The following is a 27262-nucleotide window of genomic DNA, read 5'->3' as shown; positions in this document are numbered from 1 at the left end:
CATAGGAAATTACATCACCAACCCAAGGAAACCCAAACATATAAATAGAAAGCAGGAAACACCAGCAAACTTTACCTGGCAGCTCACTGAAGATGTTACCTAGTATGGTGACAAAACATCTGAAAATGAACCTTCCAGCTCAGCGAGTAAACCTACATCCAGAACCAAGGTCATAGCTGACCGATTTAGCTCAAGGTTGCCATGCTGAAAGAGCTAACATAACAACTTAACTCCCTCAGTCCTGCTGATGTTGTTAATTCTTCAATTGATCATTCAGTCAACACAGTTTCATGATGGCAGCTTCAATATGTGGTCTGGAACAGCTTTTAGCACCCCACCTCTGGGCAGTTCGAGCTGGGTGGTAAATGCATGTCTTGTCAGCGATGGGGAGAAAAAAAAAACTAACGCAATGTTTACACTTGGGTGAGCAAATTAAACTGAAAGTGAATTTTCGCATTAACATAGTCATGCAAATCCTGTTTTCCTCTTGTAAAGATGAGCCTGAAGCATGAAGATGGTGATGATGATAATGTTACTTTGAGTGGACGCAAGGACCGGCGGAGATCAAGTCTTGGTGTGAATGAGCGACGTGGTTTAGAACGAAGGAGGAGTCGAAGGCATTCAGTGCAGAATATCAAGAGCTCCTTGTCTGCCCCTGCCAGTCCATGCAGTGCCCTGCCTGGCCATTTAAGCCCACATTACCTCACGTCCAATGGCCAGATGCATGAAGATCTCATCGAAAAGTAAGTGATTGCCAAAAATTGAACACCGTGCGGAAACCATGTTAACTGGAGATCCTTTTGTGAGGTGGTGTTATCCTTTACTCCCTCCAGTCAATGTTGCATGAAAGTTACTTTTTAATCCTATCATATCATCTTGTATTAGTTATCACATCACAGATAAATTGTGGCTCAGCCAAGGTTTGGCTGTAAAGAGCAAAAAGAACTCGAAAACCTATCATCAATAAACATTGATAGTGTAGCAGAGGCTCAAAAGCATCATCTGATTTTGTCCAAATTGCACCTAGTTCACACATCCTGATGGAACTGTACGCATTCATTGATATGTACAACAGAAAACTGCTAAAGAGGAATACACCTATTTCACATGCACATAAAGTTGAAATTTTATCCCAGCAATGGGAATGTTTTTAATTGTGAAGTAATCTAGAAGATGGTGAGGTGTACAAGTAATAATGCACTTGTACGCACAAATGACAACTGAATGAAAATAGCGTGTTACTTTTGCAAATGACAATGAATGTTTCATTCAAGAGAAGATATTGGACCCGCAATGTGTAAACTATAGATGTAGTAGGTTGAACTGTGTCAGCACTATGGCTCCTAATGACTGGAGGTGTAGATTGAGAATTTATTTTGATGCTGATAATACTTAGAGTTCCAGTTAAGTCAACTTGAATCACAACACTGAAGATCAGTGTAAACTAATAAATTATAATCAGCTCTTCAGGGATGTGCTGTTTGCACTCTCCTCTCTCAGTAGTATTGAGACATGGGTGACCGTCAAGAAGCAGCTATTCAATTCACTTCACTTCACAAATATAATGATGCCTGTCACAACCATATGTCCAACTTCATGCCCACAGTAAGATCAGACTTGGGCTTTGACCAGTTGCAACTTGTTTTGTGCACAACATTTGTGCAAAATCAGGTCTGTTGTGTTTCATAGTGTACAGTAACCAAGATTGCTGTATCTAAGATTTGAAATGTATGCCATGGCTGTCATAAATAAAAGTAAGTTCTTAGATTCCTTGATAATTGAATTTGAAGTTTACTTATTCAAGTCAATGTTCTTGTCTGATGTTAATTTGCACCTGAACCTAAATCCTTGAACAGCAGCAAAATAAGGGCCTTACCCTTATCCACTAAAATGCAGAATCCCAACTCTTGGTTGGCTGCTGCACGGTGCAGGTTTGAGCCAATACCTTCTCATGTCTCCCTGAATGCAGTAGTCCAGTTTTAATCTCATCACCTTCATTCCTGTTTTTGACGTCAAATTTACTCTGTTCAGCAAAGACAAGCCTCAGCTGCACTACGTGATCCGCCATGCCGATGAACCAACCCAGTCTGATGATGTATTTGAGGCAAATCTCTCAGAATGCAATGCGTAAGTACAAGGGGCTGCATTAAATTGCATGACTGCAGCTTGGGACACTCTTCTGCTCCTTGTGCTTCACTTCTCTGGGGATGGGAACGCTCTTGTGAAAAGCTTTCCTTGCTGGACGTGCTGCGTCTGTATATTGGTATGGATTTTTATTTGTTTGTAACATCTGTTCTTTGTGAGCCCACTTTACACTCTTGAAAGCACAGACAGAACTCTCAAATTGTTGAGACAAAAATGTAGTTTTGACCAAGTTTGTTATCTTTGTAAAAATTATGGCACTTTTTTTTGACATCTTAATATGGAAGAATGCATTCACAAAAGCTAATAAGCGGAGGTCATTATCCAAACACTGAGTTATAATGGTCACAGCATGTCAATGTGCAGTAGCAAGAACCCTCTTTGAGACCTTCTTTACCCCATTTCTTCTTTTCTATAGTCTACCCTTTCCCTAATTTTTCACTCCTTAATCCAAGAGACATCAGTTTATTTCAGTTTTGATCACCACACTTGCACTCATCAAGACAACAACCTCTTCGACACTTTGCATGAGATTTTCCTTCAGGTTATCAATTTGGCCCATTCTCGTGTGTTAAACCTCCGCTGTGGACGTGGCGATTTTTTTTAAGGGTGCAGAGATCACTGAAGCAGGCAGGAATGCTGTTTGGTGAGCTGGTGAGGTGATAATGGAGCTGACTTGATTTTGAGATAACCACAGAGTGAATAGTTTGGTCACTCTTGTGTGAGTATTACTGTTGGATGACTTCAGAAAACTGGCTGCGTTCCCTCAGATGCAGGTCATTTGGCTCCTGAACACATTGGTGGTGTCCACAAGAAATTTTAACAGGACCTGTTGTGTTTTGGACTGGTTTTCACAAAATCAGGTGGACTTCTCCATTACTTAGAATCAATGCTTATTGAGGATCTGTACATCGTAGCAAGGCTACACTTCAAGCAGAGCACTATTGTATGGCCACTGTGTTCACAGTCACATCTCAGCCTGAATACCTGAACTTGACCCGGACGATCACAAAGGCCAACCTCCCATCTAGAGAATCCATCCACCATGCCAGCTGTCAAGGAAAATCAGCCAGCATTCTCAAAGATCCATCCCACTCTGGCCATGCTTTTTTTACAATCTCTACAATTGAGGAGAAGGTACAGAAGCCTGAACACACGCACCAGCCAGTTTTGAAACAGTTTCTACCCTACTGTTATTAGAATACTGAATGGACTCGCAAACTCTTAGCATTCGCCTATACTTGTTTTTTTTTTGTTTTTGCCACTGTTCATCTACTATTTACTTATCTATGCTACTTACCTATGTGATCTGTCTGTATTGCTCACAAGACAAAGCTTTTCACTGTGCTTCGGCACACGTGACAATAAATTCAATTCAATTCAAAGGCTTATCTGTGCATTCATTAAACCCAATCTTTACAGTATAGATGAGATTCTGTTCTCCCTAATTGAATATTGAAATTAAACTGAATTAATATTAGTGCACATTTTGCTTGAAGCTAGGTTGCTGTGCAAAGTTTTCCTTTGTCATTGCTTGTATTTTTTTAAAATAAGCAAGGTAACAGAACTGAATTTCCATGTGGTGTGTTCTGTATGAACAATAATGAAGATGGTAAGCTTTGTTGATAAGGTGCTGTACTATTAGAGGTGCAATACTTTCTATGTAATGTTAAACTAAGTTAAAAATCTCAGAGCACCAGGTTATAGCCCAACAGATTTATTTGAAAGCACCAGCTGTCAGAGCACTGCTCCTTCTTTATCTGATTAGGTAGCTGAGCAGATTACTGATGAAGGAGCAGCGCTCTGAAAGCTAGTAGTACTTAATAAACCTGTCGGTCTATAACGTGGTGTTGTGATTTTTAACTTTGTCCACCCCCACCCCAGTCCCACACTGGCTCCTCCACATCATGTTAAACCAAGATCTGCCTGTGTGGATACATGCAAGAGGCACCCAGCGTTTTTGAAGCATGGAAGATCTCACTCTCATGGTCTACAGTCCTCCCTAAACCAATACCTCTGAGCGCAGACAAGATTATAAGGCATAGGAGCAAAAGTTGACTATTCAGCCCATCAAGTCAGCTGTACCATTCAATGAGATCGTGACTGATCTGATAATTCCACTTGCTGCCTTTTCTCCATAACACTGGATTCCCTTAAAGGTTGTGTGTGATGGTCACACCCTTGAATGAATTGTTTGATGTAATTACTTTGCTATCACTGTAAGCGAAATGCATGTCACACGATTTCTGACATGTGGCTAATCCAGCCATTGTTTGGCACACGGCAATTTGACTTGGCCAGTAATTTGAATCTCTCCCCCTCAAGCTAACAGAAGCATACTGAAATGAGTGTCTGTATATTAAAGCAAATCTATTAGTTAATAATTTGGAATAAGATTTAGCATAAGAGTGAATTAGTTTGTTTATTGTCTTCCGTACGCTGTAGCCACTGGCTCTGGTTAAAATGGATAATATGCTCCAGCACTTCCCCAAAACGTATTCAACCATTGAGTGCATGGAATGGTAGATATTTAGATTTGCTGTCTTTCACTTGTCTGAGCGTTTGCCATGTGTGACACGGTTGGAACTCAGAACTTGGTGGAAGAGCCAAATCTGCATAATCTGAGGTCCATAGGGTTGCTGTCTGTCTTAGCCTGGCGGTGAGTTTAACCAGAGCGTCACCATGCATCAGGCAAGGTTGAGAAGGAGAAACTTTCAATGTTCCTGCACTGGCTGAGGTTACTATGTATGGACAGAGATGGAATCTGCAGTGGTTGATGCTGATGGAACGTTGCCTTGTGGCTGTTTCTAGGTGGCTGCTGAGAGTGCAGAATTGCTTAATTTAGGTTTTGTGGTGAACTTTTGATTATTTGGAAATAAATTGGCAAATCTTCCTTTGTCGTTGACATCAAATGAGCATTTATGGATGACATGATCAGCAATATACTGAGAGAATAAACTGCTATGAATGAGACCTGGGCATCCCTGCACTTCAGAACTGAAATGTTAATCCTTTCCCTTCAAAATGTGGGCAGGTAGTCCTCACTTTTCCACAGTTAGTCAAGGTTATGGTTAATTGCCTGTGGGCAAATTGTTGATGAGGCACACTCCTAGACAAAGGCAAGACAATTGGTAAGTCTTACAAGCCGGGAAGAACCAGCAGAATGAACAAGGTCTGGTTGTTGATGGTCTTCTACTCTCAATGTACAATTGTTGGTGGGAAGAATGGGAAAGTTGTATATTTCCATGACGCTGTATGCCTCAGTGAGGTTTTTATTGTGTGTTCTCGATAGCCCTAAACATGTTGAACCAAAAAATGCTCACTGGTGTTGCATGAAGATGAGGGGCAAGGGGACAAAGATGTCACAAAGATGGTTTGAAAATGTGAAGTTGAATTTTGACTAGTTCCATTCAATGGAGAAGTTACAATAACTAGATTAAGCACGAATCCCCTAAATGCATTTGATTTGAGAAATCTGAGCAGCTAGCATTAAAAGATCCTACTCCTGAATTAAACTGTTAAAAATTAAATATTATTGAGTGCTTGAAACAGAATAAAAAGCCCATTTTCAATGGTCGTTTGTACAGTATGAAAGCATAAATCTTAAGGCAGAAGGTTTTAAAGCTTACAGCAAGATCAAACAGAATGCTTGGATAAAGCGGTTTCTTTTCAGTGAAATGCTGCTTATCCAAATATTGATGGTCTGGGTCCTTTGATTGCTCTAATTGCCGGATATTAGCTATTTGCTTTATATATGCTTCAGCATAACACCATATTGCTGCACTAAGGGACCACCTGTCTACAATGGACCACCAAGGCTGAGGAAAATCATCTTTGCTTTCATCCAAATTTAGTACAAAAGACAGTATAATTATTTACAGAATCAAAAATATTTCCGTGATTTGTTTGTCTTATTAGAATTTAATACAGCATTTTTAACAAAACTGCCAAAAGATCCCTTAATTCAACACTCCCAAGTTCTCCATTGTGGATATTACTTTAGAGAGTAAATGCAAGGTCTGATAAATCTAGTCTCCAGACTCTTGAGGATTCAATCTGTTAAAACACTTTCCACTGACTGCTAAGTTTGAGTAATTGATATTTGAAATATCCCTTCAGCTGCACAATATTGCACTTATAACCACGTATGTCAAGTCTAAGTTCTAAACATCTTTCAGAGATGCTTCATTTCCAGTCTGTCTTCATACAAAGTAGATCATGATCAATACTCGCACTCCTTACTATAAGACCATAAGACATAGGAGTGGAGGTCAGGCCATTTGGCCCATCGAGTCCACTCTGCCATTTACTGACTATGGCAGGCTCTAATCCTTTGCCATGTCAGCTGTGGCTCAGCTGGTAACACATTTGACTGAGTGAAGTTGAGATTCAGATTTACCCCCCTCTTCCTACGAACTTGGAGACAAAAATCTAGATCAGCAAAACAGTGTAATGCAGAAGGACAGCCAGATCTGCCATCTTCAACTTAACATCTTTGCAGTGCTCTGTGCTGTCAAGTGGTACGTAACTTGAGTGCAGTTTAACATCTGTGTTTAAAATGCCCTATAAATACATCAGATTCTAAAATGAACCTCTTCTGCAACCTTGATCCAGCTGCACAAGGACAATATGTACTTTCTTTCTCCATACCCAAGCATGGTCATAAATGCACCTCAAGAAGGATACAGTGTTCGGTAACCTACATTTATGTCATCTCAATCACTTGTTAGGTTTGTAAGAATATTTGAAATGACAGTCATCCTCATAAATTTGGTTGCTATAACTGCATATTGAATGCCAAGCTAGTAATTAACACACTGGCATGATCGGATGACTTGACTTTTCAGTCATTCCTGTCATCAAGTTTGAAGTAATGGTTGTAAATTTAGGCTGCATTTTGCTTTTAACCACAATCTTTAGAGTGTAGCATCACTCTGTTTCTCCCTCTCTCTTGTCAATAAAGTGATGACAGGAACAGATGATTGGGGGCAGGGTTATAGCATCAGCTGGGAACTTTTAACTTCCAGAACTGAGAGTGGTGTTCTTACAATGCTACAAGAAACACAGGATGTGATTCTCTCTCTCTCTCTCTCTCTCTCTCTCTCTCTCTCTCTCTCTCTCTCTTCTGCACCAAGTCAAACAAACCCAAGAATATTTAAACGCTGCTACTTGGGTGAGTTTGGAGAGAGGGTGTAACTGTCCTATAAGTTAGAGTAACAATCGTGAGCTTGCTGGTTGTTGGATGAAATTCAGCAAGGGTAAGATATAATTGTTGTTTGTTCAAAAGAAATGTAGCAGTGACTCCTGTGTTTTGTGTGGGAAGGTCAGTGTTTACAAAACTAATTTTTTGCAATAAAACTGACATTTATACATGTTTTTTTATAAAATGGAAATCTCTTTGTATTCTTTATTTAAAGGATTCAAATGAGATTTAATACAAATTTGAAAATTCAGTCAGACTTGAGAATACTCGAAAGATAAAAGTATTAATTAAGCGCAATTTTCCCCTTTTGTTTAAATTACCAAGAGGTTGGACACTGAAATTACAATATTGGTATGTGATAAGTTATTTAATTTTAGATCAACTTTTCAAATTAATTTACTATGCTAAAATAGTGCAGAGCACATTGTTAAGCAAACATCCATGTCATCCCATATTGCAAATGTAATGACTTGCTGCTTGGTAATGACCTAAACAGGGAGAGCTCGCAATTTTATATACAAAATTGGCTTGAAGGTAGGAAACAGAGGGTGGTGGTGGAGGATTGCTTTTCGGACTGGAGGCCTGTGACCACTGGTGTGCCAAAAGGATCAGTACTGGGTCAACTGCTTTTTGTTATTTGTATAAATGACTTGGATGTGAATATATGAAGAATGGGTTAGTAATTTTGCAGATAACACCTAAATTGGTCGTGTAGTGGACAGTGAAGGTTATCTCGGAAGATATCAGGAACTTGATCAGATGGGCCAATGGAATTGACAGAATTTAATTTAGATAAATAAGGTACTGTATTTTGGTAAGGCTAATCATAACAGGATTTATACACTTAATGGTAAGGTCCTGGGGAATGTTGCCGAACAAAGAGACCTTTGGGTGCAGGTTTATAGTTCCTTGAAAGTGGAGACACGGGTAGACACGATAGTGAAGAAGGCATTTGTTATGCTTGCCTTTATTGGTCAATGCATTGAGTATAGGAGTTTGGATGTCATGTTGAGGCTGTGCAGGGCTTTAGTTAGGCCAGTCTTGCATAAACGCATTCAATTCTGGTCTCACTGCTTTAGGAAAGATGTTAAACTTGAAAGAGTTCGGAAAAAATTTGCAAGGACATTGCCAGGGTTAGAATGTTTGAGCTAGTGGGAGATTCTGTTTCGGCTGGGCTGTTTACCCTGGAACATTGGAGGCTAAGGGATTGACCTTTATAGAGGGTTATAAAATCATGAGGGGCATGGATAGGGTGAATAGCCAAGGTTTTTTCCCCAGAATAGGGGAGTACAAAACTAGGGAGCACAGGTTAAGGTGAAAAGGGAAAGATTTAAAAGGGACCTAAGGAAACGTTTTCAAGTTGGGGTGGTGCATGTATGAAAGGAACTGCCAGATGAAGTGGTGGAGACTGGTACAATTTCATCATTTAAAAGACATCTGAATGGGTATATGAATAGGAAGGATTTAGAGGGATGTGGACCAAATGCTGGCAAATGGGATGAGATTAATTTAGGATATCTGGTCAGCATGGATGAGTTGGACCAAAGGACCTGTTTCCATGCTGTGAATATCTAACTGTAAACGTTATATAACTGAGCGTTAATTCTTCAGTAATATTTATGTGTGGAGGGGCGATTGAATGGGGGAGCATTCAATTATTTGAATTGAGCAGCATCAAGGTGTTTTGATTTGTCACACGGTTTGAATTCACATACTACATTGTGACAGAGTGGAAATATCTCTAAAGACGGGGAAAGTTTTAAGTTCCTTTAAAAACATGGCATGATTGCCAAAATAAATCAGTAAGTTGCATTGATGTGGTTAGGCAAAGTTCAGTTCCCAAAGTTTGATAATGATGTTAAGACTCTTATTATTTTGGAATTCTGAAGAAATATTGACAAATTGTGAAAAGGGAAAACAGCAGTCAAAATAAACAGTGCGATACATTCCCAATATTTTGCAATAGAATGTTGTAGTTGTGCTCCAATCACTAGGGAATAGAAGTTGAAGTAAAAATAACCAATGAACCTTGAGAAGAGCCAAACCAAAGACAATAATCAGTGCTTTCCAAAGGTTCTGGTTGAAGCAGTTCCGACTTTCAGTTAATATCTGAAGAGGTGTTTGAGATGAGTGCCAGTGGTCTAGGGAAGAGAACAAACAAACTGCAGATGCCCTCTACCTGACTTCACCTACCCCACTTCACCACCCTGCCCCCCCGCCACTCCCTTTATCTGCAGCTCCCCGAATACCCAACCCCAGTCCTGAAGAAGGGTTATGCCCAAAAGGTTGAATTCTCCACCTCCTGATGCTATCTGGCTTGCTTTGTTCTTCCAGCTTCCTGTCTGTCCATGGTGGTCCAGGGAAGGACAAGTTATGATGGAAAATGAGATGGGATAGCAAGTTTAAGTTCAAAATCAAATGGCAAATGATGTTGAAAGAGAAGAGATAGGTGAGGTCTGATCAGATTGACCTGATCACAATAAAATGCAAAAGCCTGCAGACCCCAGCATGGGCACATTTTGCGGTCACCTTTATAACATTAGAGCCTTCTGAATCTGTTGTGTCTTTGTATACAGTAACTGGAGAAGTAAATAGCTTGAAATAGAATGGAGAATTTGTTTTTGGTTTACTGTCCATTGCTGCAGCTGCTCTACTTGGAACTGAATGGCAGGAATCCATCTTAGGGATGTTCTGAAAGCATCCCTGAAGAGGTCAAACATTCCTACTGCCCTGGATTGTCCCGTCCAAAATGGAGAGAAGAGCCAAAAATATATGGGAACAAAAGTATGTTGTTAAGCTCATTGAATCCACTCCTCCATTTCATGAGTTCAGGCCTAATCTAATAATCCTCAAGAGTCTAGATTAGAGTGGTGCTGGAAAAGCACAGCAGGTTAGGCAGCATCCGAGGAGCAGGAAAATCGATGTTTCTGCTCCTCGGATGCTGCCTGACCTGCTGTGCTTTTCCAGCACCACTCTAATCTAGACTCTGATTTCCAGCATTTGCAGTCCTTGTTTTTACCTAATAATCCTCAACTCCACTTTCCTGCCTTTCTTCCCCATGACACTTTACTTCCTTAGTCATTAAAAATCTGCCCTTCTCGGCCTTGACTGGAAGGTGGGATACTTTTGAGAGAGTTCGGAGACTTGATTGTTGCAAGTGAAGAATTGGATTTCCCAGTGAATGTGGCAATGTTTAATGAGATTTGGTGAGTCTCATTAACAGTATCATCTGGATCGATTGATGAAAAATCTTGAGGATTGACTTCCAGCTAGAAGACACAGGGTGGTGGTGAAGGGTTGCTTTGCAAGCTGGAGACCTATGACCTGTGGTATGCCACAAGGATTGGTGCTGGGCCCACTGCTTTTTGTCATTTATATCAAAGCTTTGGATGGAGACATATGAAGTATGGTTAGTATGTTTGCAGATGACATCAAAATTGGAGGTACAGCGGACAGCGAAGAAGATTGCCTCAAGATTACAACGGGTCCTAAATCCGATGGACCACTGGGCTGAGGGGTGGCAGATGGAGTTTAATTTAGATTAACGTGAGGTGCTACATTTTGGAAAGGCAGATCAGAGCAGGATTTAAACACTCCATAGTAAGGTCCTGGGGAGTGCCAGTAAACAAAGAGACCTTGTAACACATGTTCATTGTTCCTTTAAGGGAGAGCCCCAGGCAGACAGGATAGTGAAGAAGGCATTTGATATGCAAGCCTTTATTCAGTGCATTGAGTATAGGAATTGGGAGGTCTTCTTGCTGCGGTACAGAACATTGGCTAGGCTACTTATGGGATACTGCATGCAATTCTGGGCTCCCTGCTTATGAAGGGTGTTGTGAAACTTGAAAAACTTCTGAAAAGATTTACAAGGTTGTTGCCAGGTTTTGAGCGCGACTCAGAGATTGAATAGGCTGGGACTATTTTCCCTACAGTGTCAGAAGCTGAGAAGTGATCTTTATTGAGGTTTATAAAATCATGAAGGGAATAAGTAGAGTGAATAGCCAAAGTGTTTTCCCCAGTGTAGCAGATCCCAAAGCGAGATGACAAGGTTTAATGTGATAAAGGAGAGACTTAAAAGTCATCTGAGGAACAACTTTTTCACACAGAGGGTGATGCTTATGTGCAACGAGCTGACAGAGGAAGTCGTGGAGGCTGGCACAATTATGACTTTTTTTTTAGATTAGATTTCTTTTTAGATTAGATTACTTAGTGTGGAAACAAGCCCTTCAGCCCAACAAGTCCAAAGACATCTGGCTGAGTATATGAATAGGAAGGGTTTAGAGGGATATGGGCTAAATGCTGGCAAATAGGACTAGATTTATTTAGGATACCTGGTCAGCATGGACGAGTTGAACTGAATGGTCTGTTTCCTTGCTGTATAACTCTAATTCTAAATACTTGGACTTTGTCCTTTTGCATCTGCTATTTGTTGAACTCCATAAGGTGTCAGACCATACTTCTAAATTTTCTTTACCTTTTCTTAATTCTGAATGTTGGACTATAAGTTGTATGTCTATTGTAGATCATTTCACTTTCCTAATTTTATCTAGTGAGGTTTATTCATTTGCTAAACACTTGGGATTTCGAACTTTGTATACTTTGAACAAAAGGTTACTGGACTCTAGCTAAATTTTGATATAAATTTGGTGATTTTGTCTGGAATCAGCTTAGCAGAACTTTGAAGATATTTTTGGTCTGATTGGCTCAGTGAATGCCTCAGATTCCCTGACAGGCAGGGAGCTTTGATAGTGGTAATCATGCACTGAATAATAATACAAAATGTAAGAACAAATCAAATAATGCAAATAAGTGGAATCTTATCAGTAAATGTAGTACACCTTGTCCTGTTTTGCTTTTAAAAAAGCCTTTAACTTTTTTAAACTTAAAATATTGGAAAAATATGTCTTTAAAACAGCAATTTGGGTTTTGGAAAATTGATCCAAATGCTGGGGATGTCTTTCAAACATTTCTTTTAATCTGAAGAATTTCTGTACTGCAATAAAATAGATCAAGATTGCAGTTTGCTTTTCCCTCAAAAGCATCCAGTTCTAAAGTGAATCTAACCATTATCTGTATTCTGGGGGTCACATTAACTACATTCAGATCAGCTGAAATTTCTGGCACTATTTTATCCTAAACTAACAAAAGATTCAGATTTGCCATTTCACTTGGGATCTATTACATATGTACTCACTGTGCTGATCGCTTTGCTCGCTGATTTCTGTCAAATTTACTCCCCTGTTTGGAGCACATTATCAGAAAGCATTTAGGCTTTCTATATTTTAGAAAAAAACAACTTGCATATTGAACTCTTAAGACTGAGCAGTTGCATTTACTAGGTGGAAGTAAACACATGAATAGGAATGAGAGTTGGAATGAGAAGACTGAGATCTTCTACCTCAGTCACTTTTCCCTGCACTGTCCCCATAGAGTTTGATGCTCTTGGATTCTAAACGCATCAGTCTTTGACTTGAGCATGCTCAATTATTGAATATCTGCAGGAGAGAATTGCAAAAAATAAAATCCTTCTGATTAATAATAATTCCCCTTTGTTAAGCCCTAAACATCCATCCTTTTATTCTGAATCACCTGGTTCTAGACTCCCCATTCTGGGGCAATGCAGTCCAACTATCTCCTTGTTGGAACCCATGAGGAATTTTACATGTTTGTGAGGTTATTGTTCATTCTTCTGTCTGAGGAACTGCAGACTTGGTGTTAATAATCTTTTTTTTTCCTGAGAGGACACTCCCTTATCTTAGAAATTAGTTCAGAGAACCTCTGCACTCTATCCAGGATGGGCTATGGAGAAGAAATGGAGTATAGATCTGGAATGGCAACCTTCCCCACAGCATCTCAAATGGTCACATTCTAATGATGCTTACAGATCAAGTATGAAACAATCCTAACCTTTATTACTTAAAGCAACTTATCTGCTATTTATAGATTTAAATGATCTCTGCAACAATTCTAATGTTACTTTTAAGAACCTTAATTTGTGCATCTAATTAAGAGGCAGTGTCATTGCATATATAATTTGCAATTGCTTTTCACATTTTCTCCCAATCATTCTGGTTTATCCCCTGCTTTCTCTCTCCTTTTGTTCTGTTTTTCTGTATCCCTTACTCCACCTTTTTATCTTTAATCTCTTCCATCCTGTGGATCACGCTGTGTCAGACTGAACGATCTGTTTTACGACTTAAGGTTTAATGAAACACTGCAAATCTTCTTTAGATCTGTTTGAGGTGAAATGATGTCAGAAAATGTCAATTTCACCTCCTTTCCAGGTCTTCCAAATACCCAGATTGGATAAAGTTCGGGGAGTTCCCATAAATCCAAGCTTCTCAGCCCTGATTCCATACAGTAATAGCTTCACAGGAGGCTCCCAAGCACTGAGGATGTCACCTAGACAGGGGACGAAACGTTTGCAAGACAAATTCCCAGCTCGGCGAACAGAACCACAACAGTAATAGAGAAGGTTTAAATATTCTACTTGGAAAATGATGGGACAGCTGCAGAATACTTATTTTTGATATTAAGGATGTTAGCCTGCGTGTTCCTGGCTGAATAAAGCCTCCCTCTTTAAGCTGGGCAGTTATAAATCTGTCATATAGTTACGTGAAGCTACCATATTTACTTGGAGTCCATTGGGGTCACTGCTAAAACAAGAAGTGTCTGTTTGCTTGAGGAGATACAGATATAGAGTACGAAAATATTTTAGAACATACTTTAATGTTTAAAATGTATAATTGAATCATTATATCGATACATTGGGACTCTTCCAGGGGAATCCAAGCTTGTCGTAAGCTATCCTCATTATGTTCTATTGGTTTACTTCAGGCATGTCAGCCCACAGCTGAGTTGGTAGCGCGCTCACCTCTGGAATCAGTGGGTCCACATTCCATGCTAAAGCTTCAGCAGTCTAGTGCAGTACAGAGTGCTGTGTCTCAGATGAAATGTTAAATGAAGATGCTGCCTGCTCCCTCAGATGGATAAGACGTCACTGTGTCAGCGAACCCCAACAGCATGGAAGCAGGCTATTCAGCCCATCAAGTTCACACTGACCCTCTGAAGACCTACTCCTGTAATGCTACACTCCCCATGGCTAATCCATCTGACCTACACATCCCAATATACCATAGGCAATTTACCATGGCCATTCCAGCTAATCTGCACATCTTTGGACTGTGGGAGGAAACCAGAGCATCCACAGGAAACCCACACTGATGTGGGGAGAACATGCATCTTCACACAGACAGTCTAAGGCTGTAAGACAGAGGAGCAGAAATGTGGCCATTCAGCCCAACAAATCTGCTCTACCATTCAGTCATGGCCGATAAGTTTCTCAACCCCATTATCCCGTTTTCTCCTGCTTTCTCCCCATAACCCTAAATTCCTTTAACACTCAAGAACCTAACTATCTCAGTCTTAAATATGCTCACTGACTTGGTCTTCACAGCCTTCTATGGCAGTGAATTCCATAGATTCACCAGTCTCTGGCTGAAGATGTTTCTCCTTATCTCTGTTCTAAAACATCTTCCATTTACACTAAGGCTGTGCCCTCAGGTCCTAGTGTCTCCTGTCAATGGAAACATCCATTCTATCTAGGCCTTTCAGTATTCAGTAAGTTTCAATTATACCCCCCTCATCCTTCTAAATTCCATCGAGTATAGACCCAGAGTCCTCAAACAATCCTCCTATGTTAAGCAATCGCCCGAAGCTGGAATCGACCCTGGGTCCCAGATTTGTGAGGCAGCAGTGTTAACCACTGAACAACTATGCTGCCCATTCTTTCCAAGTATTTTGGTCAACCTTTATGCCACAACTGCCATATTAATACAGATGATCTGGTCATTTTTACTTTGCTATCTGTGGGATATGTCAGTCAGCAAATTAACTGTTGTTTCATATATTCCAAAGCAAGTTCGCACTTTAATTGTTTATTTGTAAATAAGTTACTGACATGGGGTTGTCTGCGATTTTGTTGTCAGGCTGGTAGCAATGCCGTTATAGATGGCTCATGTTGTACAAGGATAGGTTGCCAGGTGATGGAATGGAAGGTACAAACTTTGGACTAAGACTTTGTTTCAAATTGGGCCATGGGTTACAAAAGACTTGAAGTTAAGAATCCAGAGTCGAAAAGGGTGGTGCTGGAAAAACACAGCAGGTCAGGCAGCATCCAAGGAGCAAGACAGTCAATGTTTCTGGCATAAGCCCTTCGTCAGGGGATGTCTTAGCAGCTGGGTCATCGTCATTAGGCAGAGCACCTCCACGGTGTGGTCAGTAAGCAGGGCGTTATAGCCTGTCAGGAGCACTCAATGCCCAGACTGCTGTAGGGAGACCACCTCCATACAGCTGTCCTTTTTTCAGATGTTTCGGGGTGGCGGGGGGGGGGGGGGGGCGGTTGGAGGAGCGCAAATATCCTCTCCAGCATAGTCCAGGGACAGGATGGTGCTGACACATTGATGCGTGCTGTAGATTTTTGCCACCATCCTCTGAACATAATTACTGCACTCTGCTGGTCACAGCAGATTACTTTGACAACCTTTGAACTGTGGCAACCAAAATTACATTTTCGCAAGTATATCATCACAATCAATCACTAATAAAATCCTGGGGTTGACTGTTCAATTAATGCTCCCTCATTTACAACAAAGATGGCAAAATTCATTTCTTAATGAAAAATATAAAGCAAGTAGCATAGAGAGCCTCATGAAATATTACATTCATCTAATTTGTTTTCCCTTATGAGGCCATTTGTGTTTTCATTGGCTTTGCTGATGAGTTATTCATGTAAGAGAAAAACTCATACAGAGGCCACTGTAAAACACCTTAAATGTCTATCAATCCATCTGTTTTTCGGACACTTTTTGATTGTAGAAATCAAGTCACGCAGTGACAAAAAATGTTGACCCAACTCGCCTGTTTTGAAAAGTGATGTGTGGACATGTGAAATTAGCTGCTTGCATCCGTGCATTCCTGAATTGACTTGCCTTGTGATTTGTGGCGATTAACAAGGTTACGCTGTCCTTAGGATTTTTTTCTTTCAGAGGTTGTAAAAGCAGCGATTCAAAAATGTTTGGGTTTAACTACTTGAGAACACTTTCAAGTTTTTTTTAAAAACTTGTCCAATGAAAGGAAAGTGGTCAGTTCTCCCAGCTCAGCTTTTTCTCTGGTTTGGGTTGGGTTGGGTTCAGAGCTGCTAGTCAGACAGTTTTGAGGCTGCAGGTCCAAGAAACGTGAAAGAAGGTGCTCCATGCTGAATCGCTCTGACATATCTCGTGTAAGATCCTGCGCTTGATTTTTACTTTTTATGACAAGGGTGTTTGAGGATTGTCGCACATGTTGGGAACAGCATCATTAAGTTGGGATGATCTGTTGGGTTTTCAGATAGGTTCAGTTAATCCAATTTCTTTTCCTGTTTTGTTTGTTTCATTCAGTAATCTTGCAAATAAATTCTGTTTTGTTTAAAACTAAATGGTTGGGCCAGCTGCATCCCTCCTGGAATATCCACTTTACACCTGCTTAAAACAACTAGCAAAGTTAGGGTCTGGGCTATGTTCTTGAAATGTTTTGAGGGGGTCTGGCCTGGTCTATAACAGATTACATGCATGAGTAGCAGACCTATGAGTTTGTACATACATGACTGGACCCAGTACATCTGTGTGCTGCATGCACAAGTGGTGGTCTGATATTTGAATATACATAGATGGAGTAAAGGCTCTGTGTCAGTGCTGTATGACTCTGACAACCCTACCTTGTATTTGCATATGAGACAATTTATATTATACAGGCATTATTGATTGACTCTCTGGCCTTTTGCCTATTCCAGTTCACCAGTAGAAGCTATTCATTTTGAAATCAGAAGGCTGGATCTTAACTGTCAGTCATAGCTACTCAGCTTGTTGGAAAAATGAGTGAATCCTTAATGAATATGTGGTGAGATTCTGACTCAAATTCTTCATAATGTGGGGTGATGATCTATTATAGCACGGTCTTGCCATCTATTGCCTTGTAGCGTATTTTGGATCGGCTGCTGCTTTGGTTACGTCTGTCTTGTGGCATCTGGATTATTAAGGCCAGAAAGTCTCCCCCACGATGAGATTTGATCACTAGCCCTGGACAATGTGCTTCTAATTATGACCTGTCTCCATGGCACTTTGGCACTGACCAAAAATAATGGAGTGTGTGTCAGATTTCATAGCCTGTGCAGATATTTGAATGTCGTCCTATGTGAGCAAATGTCCCTTGTGCTGCTGGCTAGCTGCAAACGAGGAATTTGGCATTCAGAATTATGTACATTTGCAGTAATGTTCTTTATGATGAATGTTGAGGACAAAAAATTTTTCTTAAATTATATACACACCAGATAATTCTCTTCTCTCCTCAACTGTGCGGCTCATGCTGAGATGCAGTTTCCAAGCTACGGTACCTCAACAAATATCCATTTTTACTGCTAGATAGACCTTGAACGCTGGTAGATGAGATATTAGTCTGTCAAATGTGTTGCAAGTGAACCAAAACTTCTGTATATCAAATATTCAGAGATGGATGCAATCCTGAGTGCTGAGTAACTGTATTCTGAATGCCGTTGTAATGTAATGTCCTGTATAACATAGATTATAGTGGACCATTGGGTCTTTAGTAGCCAGCATAGTTCTCTATATTAACCGAATTTGATCATTCTTAATTTGTAGAGATCATTTTCTGACTTTCTGCTATGAACCAATTGCCTCATTCATAAGTAGGTGTCCCCCAAATGTGAGCCAATGTTGCCTGTAAATTTTGGAAATACTGTGCACGTGATGTGTGCTGTAGCCAGAAGGGTCAACTGATAATTATGCTGTTGATAGTTAATATGCAGCCAATATTTAAATGTGGCTAGGGAGCTGGTGTCTGGGTAATGTACCAGTCCTTCCATTGTAAATTGAATAAAGTGGAATGAGGGGGCAATTTTGGGAGTGGATTACTTTTACTGAGATCCTGCAATTTCATCTGTTTTAAATAAAATGGTAACACTGCTTAATTCAAATAGAGGTAAAATCAAAAGTGCCACAAACCTGAATTTCTAATGTACCCAGCCTGTCAACCTGACACTTGGAAATCAAAATAACAAAGGACAAAAACTTTTGAAAGCTTACGTGTCATTTTCTTTTCTGGTATGCGGAGGCACCTTTTCAGATGCATTCTGGTACGTGGGGAATAGCTTCAAGAGTGATTCCTGAAAGTAACACTTAGGGCCACCTTGGCTCATACCAGGAAATAAAGACCTGCATTTATACAGCACCCTTTCAAGTTCTCAGGATGTCACAAAGCAATTTGCGGCTAATGAAGACATCGTGTGCAGCGTTTCCCTGCTCTGAAATTTGTGCACAGCTAGCTCTTTCGAAACAGCAAATTACCATCTTAGTAATTAAAGTATAGATATTGGTCATGAAGCCAGGGAAATTCCCCTGTTTGCTTTGGGAATAATGCTGCATTCAGAGCAGACAATGGAGTTTTGTCTAGTGAATGCTAACATCAGCAAGTTTTAAAATTGTGCTCCCTACACCAAGGTCTCTGTCAATTGGGAAGAAAAGAGGTCCCAATTTCAACTCCTGAGAAACTCTGCTGGAAGCCTCCAGCCCAAAAAACATGTATTAACTATGCATTTTCTCTGTTGGCTGTCACTCAGCAAATTCTGTATCCAAATTGCTCCTGTCCCTTTTATCCTACAAACTTTAACTTTGCTCAAAAGTCAGTTATTTGACACTTTACCAACTCTTTTAAAGGCCACGTATGCTATTAATGTCATTACCCTCAAAAAAAAATCACAAGTCACTTAGTTAAATATCATATGACCTCAACAAATCTCTGCTGGATTTCTTTAATGAACCAATATTATTACCCAAGTGTCTATTCAGTTCTTTCAAATGATTATTTCCAGAAACTTTCACTTGGAGTACTGTGAGCAGAACTGGACATCACACCTTAAGAAGAAAATATTGGCCTTGGAGAGAGTTCAAACATTACTCGACTGATGCCTGGGCTTTTAGGGTGCACTTCTAAGGAGAGATTATACAAATTAGGCCTGTTTTCTTGAGAATTTAGAAATTACAGAGTGAATTGATTGAAGCCTTCAAAATATTAACAAGAAAAGACAGGGTAGATAAAGAGAAACTACTTCTAGTGGTTGGCAATCCTAGAACCAGAGGCCATAGTCTTAAAAACTAAGGCCAGGCTGTTCAAGAGCAATAGTAGGAAATACTTCTATATGCAATGATGTCTGGAACTGTCCACCACAAAGAGTAGTAGATGCTAGATCAGTTAAATCTGAGGTTGATACATTTTTCTTAAGCAAAGGTATTAAAGGATAAGGGTCAAAGACAAGCACATGGATCCTAGGCCACAGAGCAACTCTGATCTCTCTGAATGGTGGAACGGGCTTGAGAGGTTAAATGGCCTACTCTTGTTCCTGTGATTTTCAAAGTTTTTCACCATTACCAAGATTAAGCTGATTGGCCAGTTGTTGGTCAGTGTACCTTTGCGTGCTTATTGAATGAGGGAATAACATTTTAAATCCCTCTCACTACCCTTGAGTCCAGAAAAGACAGAAAAACTACAGTCAATTCATCTACAAATTCTGCTGTCACTTCCCTCACTGTTACTGAATGCATTTTCTCCAACACTGGTGCATTGTCAATATCAGGTACAAAAGCCACCTCCTCATCGGTGAACTACCCCCTGTTTCACCATAACCTGCAATGTTGTTCAGTGCATTCTAGAATTCCATGAAGCATTGGAAGTGTACACGAGAGGCCAGAGCTCCTACCATTCCTCTCTGTTAGATAGAAAACCCCACTCCTGGTTGCATATAGATAGGATAGCGAATGTGGTGTTTGGAATGCTTTCCTTTATTGGGCAGGGCATCAAGTATAGGAGTTGGAGGTCATGTTGCAGCTGTACAAGACATTATTGCAGTAATGGCTGAACCATTGTGTGCAATTCTGGTCTCCCTTTCTATCAGAAGGATGTTGTGAAACTTGAAAGGATTCAGAAAGATTTACAAGGATGTTGCAAGGGTTGAAGGTTTGAGCTATAGGGAGAGGCTGAATAGGCTGGGGCTGTTTTCCCTGGAGCCTCGGAGGCCGAAGAGTGACCTTTACAGAAGTTTATAAAATTATGAGGAGCATGGACAGGGTAAATAGGGGGAGTCCAGAACTAGAAGGCATAGGTTTAGAGTGAGAGCGGAAAAATTTTAAAGTGACCCAACGAGCAACGTTTTCACGCAGAGGGTGGTGTGTGTATGGAATGAGCTGTCAGAAGGAAGTGATGGACGCTGTTACAATTGCAACAATTAAAAGACATTTGAATGGGTAAATGAATAGGAAGGGTTTAGGGGGATGTGGGTCAAGTGCTGGCAAATGGGACTAGATTAGATTAAGATATCTGATTGGTATAGATGAGTTGGACCAAAGGGTTTGTTTCCATGCTGTACATCTCTATGGCGCTAGTCGATCTTATTGTTTTTAAAAAAGAGAAAGTAGGCTAAAGTATGACATGACGTTTTGCTCCGTGCACCCTTGAGACCCTCAAGATGAAGCCTTCTGTGGACTGGGTTGGAAGGACTGTTATCCTGAGCTTTTTATTTCTTTGTCAAATTTATTCTTCTGATTTTGTACATTTATTTCCAAAATGGCATAAAGGTCTGTAATGCTGGATTTTTTTGTTCCTTTATTTTTCTAATTTTTTCCCAAGAATTTGAACTTCAGAATCTGTACCGAGGTATCTTTTGTATCTAAGCTGGTATCCTAAGTGGTGACTTGAAGACTTTTCACTGTATTCAGGTGAATGTATGTGCCAGTAAAGCTAATTCTAATTCCAAATTTTCAAACTGTACACTGCTCCCTAGACTTCAGGCAGACTTCTTTTTAAAAACAACACCCCAATCTCTGTCTTCCCCAAAAACTGTACTCTGGGTTTTATGCAAGATTTATACTACATGACCTCCGATAGACATATGCAAAAACAGCACAACTCATCCTGTGGAACCTCAGAGCTAGTAAAAAAAGACACTAGAGAGAATGAATGCATGCTGCCTACTAGCCATGGGCTAGCTTTTGGTTTTCATAGGCCTGCAGAGAAACAGATGCCAGCTTGAATTGAAGAGAAATTCCAGTACTCTCTTTGCATTGACTGTAGTGCTTTATTAGCTCTATTATTATAATTGCTTGTGTGAGCTTGGATTGTTGAATCTGCTTAAATAAGTGAGGTTTCTGATTTGTGATAACGCAGGTTTAATTTTACGTCGTTAATTTCCAATTGCTATACAGCATTAAAAAGAAGAGGGTTTTCTTTAAACTGTCCAGATAACCTTTGCAGGTATTGTACTGGATGGTGAATGTAAACTTAGAGCCAGGTATCATTGAATCATAGAACCCTACAGTGTGGAAGCAGGCCATTTGGCCCATTGAGTCAACACCGACCCTCCAAAGACCATCCCAGCCAGACCCAACTCCATCCCTGTAATCCTGCATTTCCCATGGCCAATCCACCTAGCCTGCACATCTTTGGATTGTGAAAAGAAACTGGAGCTCCATGCAGACACAGGGGAAATGTGCAAACTCTACAGTAACATTCACCCAAGGATGGTATCGAACATGGGTCCCTAGCGCTGTGAAGTAGCTGTGCTAGCCACTGTGCTGTCCTGATCTGAAAATGTATTGCTGCATCTCATAGAAATTTGGAAAAGGGGTTTCATTAAATACTGAATGTTATTGTGAGATTCCCCCCTAATATAACCATTAGTAATTTGCTTTTCCTCATCCTCACTCCCTCCCTTCCCTCCTCCCACTCCCACCTTGTATGCCCCATACAGGCTGGGGAGACCCAGTTTCAGCTCAAATAATCAGGGAAAGAAAGGGAATATCCTTCATAATGCAGCAATTTCTGCAAGAAAGTGCTCTTGGGTCAAGGTTTGCTTTGACTCTGGTGCCTCCCATGACCGGTTGTTTAGATGACATTCTCATTATACGCAATGCACAAGTGCACATGCAAGATTTTTTTTTTAAAAAGATTGATAAATTAGCTTCACTGATGTTCTTAAATGTTGTTGGTACACAGAGGAGATGATCATTGTATACAGCATGATTAAAATATTTTTGTCATTTATGGACATGAAAAGCCACAGCTGTTTTTATCATTCAGTACTGGCCAGTGAGCAATAAACGTCATGTTTTAATCCCATGTATGCACACAAGATTAAAAATTGCAGCAGAGAAATTGCAAAGCTGTAATTAATCTGAGGTTCATGTGGCACTTTAGCTGTTACTCTTGCAGATTGTAAAACTCAGGATTCCTTCAGTTTTAATAACTGTCTTGTCACTTATTTCCTGTGACAATCCAATATGCTGTTAATGGGATATCAAAATGATTTCAGGAAGATAACATCAACTTTGCATTAAATGATGAGGTAGGCAACAGTTATCAACGTTTTCACTTACGGCTCATTCTTCCATGTAAACTCACTCTGGGCGCTCAATTCTTTTTCTACATGCTTTATCAATGTTTAGCCCTTTTAAGGCCATCGCACAGAATGCAATGCAAGTAGTTCCATTGCTCAGCACTGTTTGGAGTGCCTCATGTTCCTTTCAATTCATTGTCGTTTGCCTGTATGTGTTACTGTCATTCTGCCTTAATCCTTTTCACTTACTCATTCTTACTGTCTCTCTGCATCATTTGTTTTCCTCTGCCTCATTCCATAAACAGAGACGAGGAATACGAAGAGGAAGAACCTGAAGAAGAGCAGCCAGTTACTGAATCTAATACTGAGGATGAGAGGGAAGATGATCCCTCTTGTCAGGGTCAGGAAAGGTATTAGGACTAAATTTGATGATTCCTATCAGATTTAACCATGGAGTTTGGTGTATGTTTAATATCCGATAATTGTAACCATCTGGTGGATAGATGACTTGATTTCACAAGTCCTTGCATCAAATGTTTTTGGATAAAACTGCCTACCACCAAAGACTTCACTGTTAATATAAAGCATTTAGATCTTGTGAGGCCTTCTCAAAATGAAGGAACATGACCTCTGGTATCATGTAATTTGATAGTTACAATTTACTTCAAACTGCAAATAAAATAAGGTTAATTATGAAATAACGCAGATTGTATTTAAAATGCTTACATCTTCAAAAGATTGCTTTAATGTTTTCAACTGCATTTTTAATTCAATTTTCAAATATTCTTTTTTTTAAATTTTGTTTCTACTCTAATCTTTCCATCCTTCCTATCTCTTCATCCCTTTCTCCTCCCAGTGAGTTGAAGCCAGATGCAGAAATTGAACATTCAGAAAGTAGTTTCCAGAGTTCAAAGTATGTAGCGAGCTTTATCCCTGTGCCTGAAGGGGAAGGATCTTCCAGCCATTTCCAGACTCCTGAACTAAACAGCCTGCCATCTAGCTGCTCTCCTCAGTCACGTATCTCTCTCAACGATTACCAACCTCATTTGCAACCGTCATCATTTTCTTCTTCTTCATCACCATCATCATCTATTGTCATCCATCAATCATCAGCTGTTTCACAAAACAGTTCTCAAGATTCATCAGCAAATGTTACTCCAGCTTTATCTCCAAGTGTTGAGAAGTTGCCGTATCTCATCCATACACCTTTCCACCTGTTTTCTTACGATCTGGGTGAAACTCCTAAAAGAGTTAAAGACAAAGAAGCAGAAATGAGGGAAAGCAGGTAGATTAGCCTTTTTGTTTTGTGTGTGTTCTAATTTGTTAATTTTTTTTCGAAGCGTGTTCTTAAGTTGTACTAGTTTTTAGTCAATGGCTTAGGTGTTTTGTCAGTTTGCTAACTACCTGACCACCAAACACCAGCTTGGTCAAATTTGTGTTTACATGGTACTTTCCAATCCCTGCTGTATTAAATTCCCTCCCCACCTTTTATTTCATGACTGCTCTTTGAATGCGGATGCATCCATGCCTTTCGGAGGTAAAGGTGCATGCTCAGGAATTGGGGGAAGGAGCTGTTCATCCAAGGGACCTGATGATCAGTGTAAATTTGAGAGTACACAAAGTTTCTGTTCCCAGCATGTTTGACTTCGAGGTGCAATCTCAGCAATACCTGTAAAACAAAGGGATAACTACGTTCCGTTCCTCAGTGAAACTGTGGGCTTGAGCTTACGATACTTAGTAGCATTTGAGAAGGAAAATCTATAAAATAAAAAGTTAACAAATGCGAACAGTGTTGGATGGGATCACAAGTTATATCCTTGTTTCCATGTATAAAAGGAACAGAAACTTAGATGACTCTTGGTGACCCAGTGGTCAATTTTGAAGTGAATTTGTTTTGCTATTTTATCTCTATTTGAAATTATTACAGTTTATGACCTTCAATGCTCGCAAATGTGTTTTCGTCCCTAAATCTTTAAGTCCTGTAAAGTTTTGAGGTATTTTCCTACCAAGTGGATAGCTTCACTGTTTCACACACAAGAGATGATGCTTGATCTGCAGAATGTTTTCTGACACTTCTCATTTATGTTTCAGATTTCCAGCATTTTCATAATTCTGCTTTTATTTTAGCATATACAATTTGTATTACAAATATTAAACTTCCTCAAAACTTATTGAAAAAAATTGTGTTTCAAATCCAAATCATATCCCCCCCTAAACAAATGTTGATGTTAAACATGAAAGATGCTGAAAAGATTTACAAGGATGTTGCCAGGGTTGGAGAGTTTGAGCTATAGGCAAAGGTTGAATAAGCTGCGGCTATTTTCCCTGGAATGTCCGGGGTTGAGGGGTGACCTTCTAGAAGTTTATAAAATTATGAGGGGCATGGATACTATGAATAGCCAAGGTCTTTTCCCCAGGGGGTAGAAGCGTCTAAAACCAGACAGTATAGATTTAAAGTGGGATGGGAAAGATAAAATGGGACCTGAGAGGCAATTCTTTCATGCAGAGGGTGGTGCGTGTATAGAAAGAGATGCCAAAGGGTGTGGTGGAGGCTGGTACAATTACAACATTTAAAAGGCATCTGGATGGATATATGAATAGGAAAGGTTTAGTGGAATATGGGCCAAGTGCTAGCGAATTTTTAGATTAATTTAGAATATCTGTTTATCATGCATGGGTTAGACTGGAGGGTCGGCTTCTGCACAACTCTATGACTCTGTGCTGGAAATCTCAACTCGGGGGAAAATGCTAATAGTACTCAACAGATCAGGCAGCATCTGTGGACAGAAATTAATTTTCAGAATGATGATCTTGCATCGAAACACGCTTTGACAAGATCGGACTAATTTGGTTTTGAACCGCTGCATAAATGTGACTTAATGTTACCATTCTATCAGCAAAGTTCCAAACAAGTACATGATGTGGGAATCAAGTGAAAATGCTACAATGCTATTGAGTCTCGTTTTGTTCAAGCAATTTTGGTTAAGCCTACATAATCCTTTAGAAAGACTGTTATACATCACAACATATCAGTGCAGACGATTGATTGATTGTATTTAGTTTCTCCATACCAATGTAAATGGTTTCTGCCCACCAGTAATGTAAGTAGTCTCAATAATAATATCAACAACTTAAATGAGGACTCTTGAAGAATTCTAAAGATGGTATTGGTGGTGTTTGATGATGTGTTGATTCAAACAGCATTAAGTTCTAAATGCTTAAAATATCCTGAGCCCATTCAATATACTGCCCAAGGTAATGAAGCTAACTGATATGTTTTGTCTTTGATATGTTGATGGTCTAGTTGAGGTGTTGGTCCTTTTTACATTGTAAAGTGCAAAGTGAAATGGTCAATTTCTTCGTCTTGATATTTAGTATGTCATTGTATGGCTTTTCCTTCCAACATGATGACAAATGACTGACATCTGACATTTGCCTTAGTTGCTGTACTTTGTCTTGATACTTTTGAAGATACAAGGATTGAGTCATTCTTGTAACAATGTTGAATGAGTTTCAAATGTAGAAAATCTCATGGTTAACAAAAAGGTGACTGATCAGTCTTTGATGATGATCCTCCTTTTCCAGCAGTTCGGTCTGACGATGTATTTCTTCAAGATATAACTGAAAATTGGCATTACAATTACAGATGTTCCTTGCCCTTGAGCTTGGTAAACCATTCCTAATATGACTACTTTTACCAGTGTGTTCAAGGGATATAAACATTGTTGGCAAGACCAACATTAAAAGCCCATCCATAATTGCCCTTGGGAACATTATGGACAAGCATTAGGCTAGAAGAACACAGCAAGCCCGGCAGCATCAGGAGGAGGAGAAGTTGAAGTTTTGGGTGGCACTGCCTGTTGGGATGGGGGGTGGGGGGCAGGGTGGTAAATTGGAGATTGGTGAAGACAGGCAGAAGGTACAACTTGGTCGGTCAATGGGAGGAACAAATCTGGTAGGTGGCTGGGAGGAGTGGAAGGGTGTAGGGGGAAGGGAGATTATTTGAAATTGAATTCTCCAGTGTTGCGTTGTCTGGGCTGTAGGCTGCCCAGGTGGAAGATGAACGTGATGGTCAGCCAACATTTTGAACAACTTCAGTACTTTTGGTATAGATGCACTCATTGGGGTTAGAGTGGGGCTTCCAGAATTTTGACCCAGCAACAGTGCAGAAACAGAGACATAGTTGCAAGTCAGGATAGTATGGCTTTGAGGGGAACTTGCAAATGATGATGATGCCTGCACCTGCTAGGCTTGTTCATTTAAGTGATGGAGGTTACAGGTTTGGAAGATGCTGTCAAAGCTAACTGTTGTATCTTGTTTATGATATACCATGTTATATGTGTTGGTGATGAAGGGAGTAAATGTTTATGATAATAGATCATGTGCCAATTAAAGAGGCTGCTTTATCTTTTTTCAGAGGTCTGAAACACCCCTTTATCCTGCCTAAATCTGGCCTCTTTTAATTTATACTTTGTTTA

General features: G+C 40.0%; 1 protein-coding gene across 17 annotated transcripts in view; it reads left to right on the top strand.

The window, feature by feature from the left end:
* Positions 1–27262, top strand: part of fhod3b (formin homology 2 domain containing 3b) — a 612757-nt gene that overhangs the window by 450885 nt on the left and 134610 nt on the right. For 8 of the 17 annotated variants that reach the window (XM_072560546.1, XM_072560550.1, XM_072560552.1 and 5 more), the window contains exon 10: positions 496–743. In XM_072560546.1, the coding sequence (XP_072416647.1) occupies positions 496–743 (248 nt within the window). Of the gene's footprint in view, positions 1–495; positions 744–2031; positions 2128–23089; positions 23195–23640; positions 24070–27262 lie in introns of all 17 variants that reach the window. The other 9 variants (XM_072560542.1, XM_072560537.1, XM_072560540.1 and 6 more) reach the window with 3 other exon arrangements.

This window comes from Chiloscyllium punctatum, chromosome 41 (genome assembly GCF_047496795.1).
Source record: "Chiloscyllium punctatum isolate Juve2018m chromosome 41, sChiPun1.3, whole genome shotgun sequence".
NCBI classification, from domain to species: Eukaryota; Metazoa; Chordata; class Chondrichthyes; order Orectolobiformes; family Hemiscylliidae; genus Chiloscyllium; species Chiloscyllium punctatum.
Note: the sequence above shows the minus strand (reverse complement) of the source record. Positions and strands in the feature narration are given on the sequence as shown.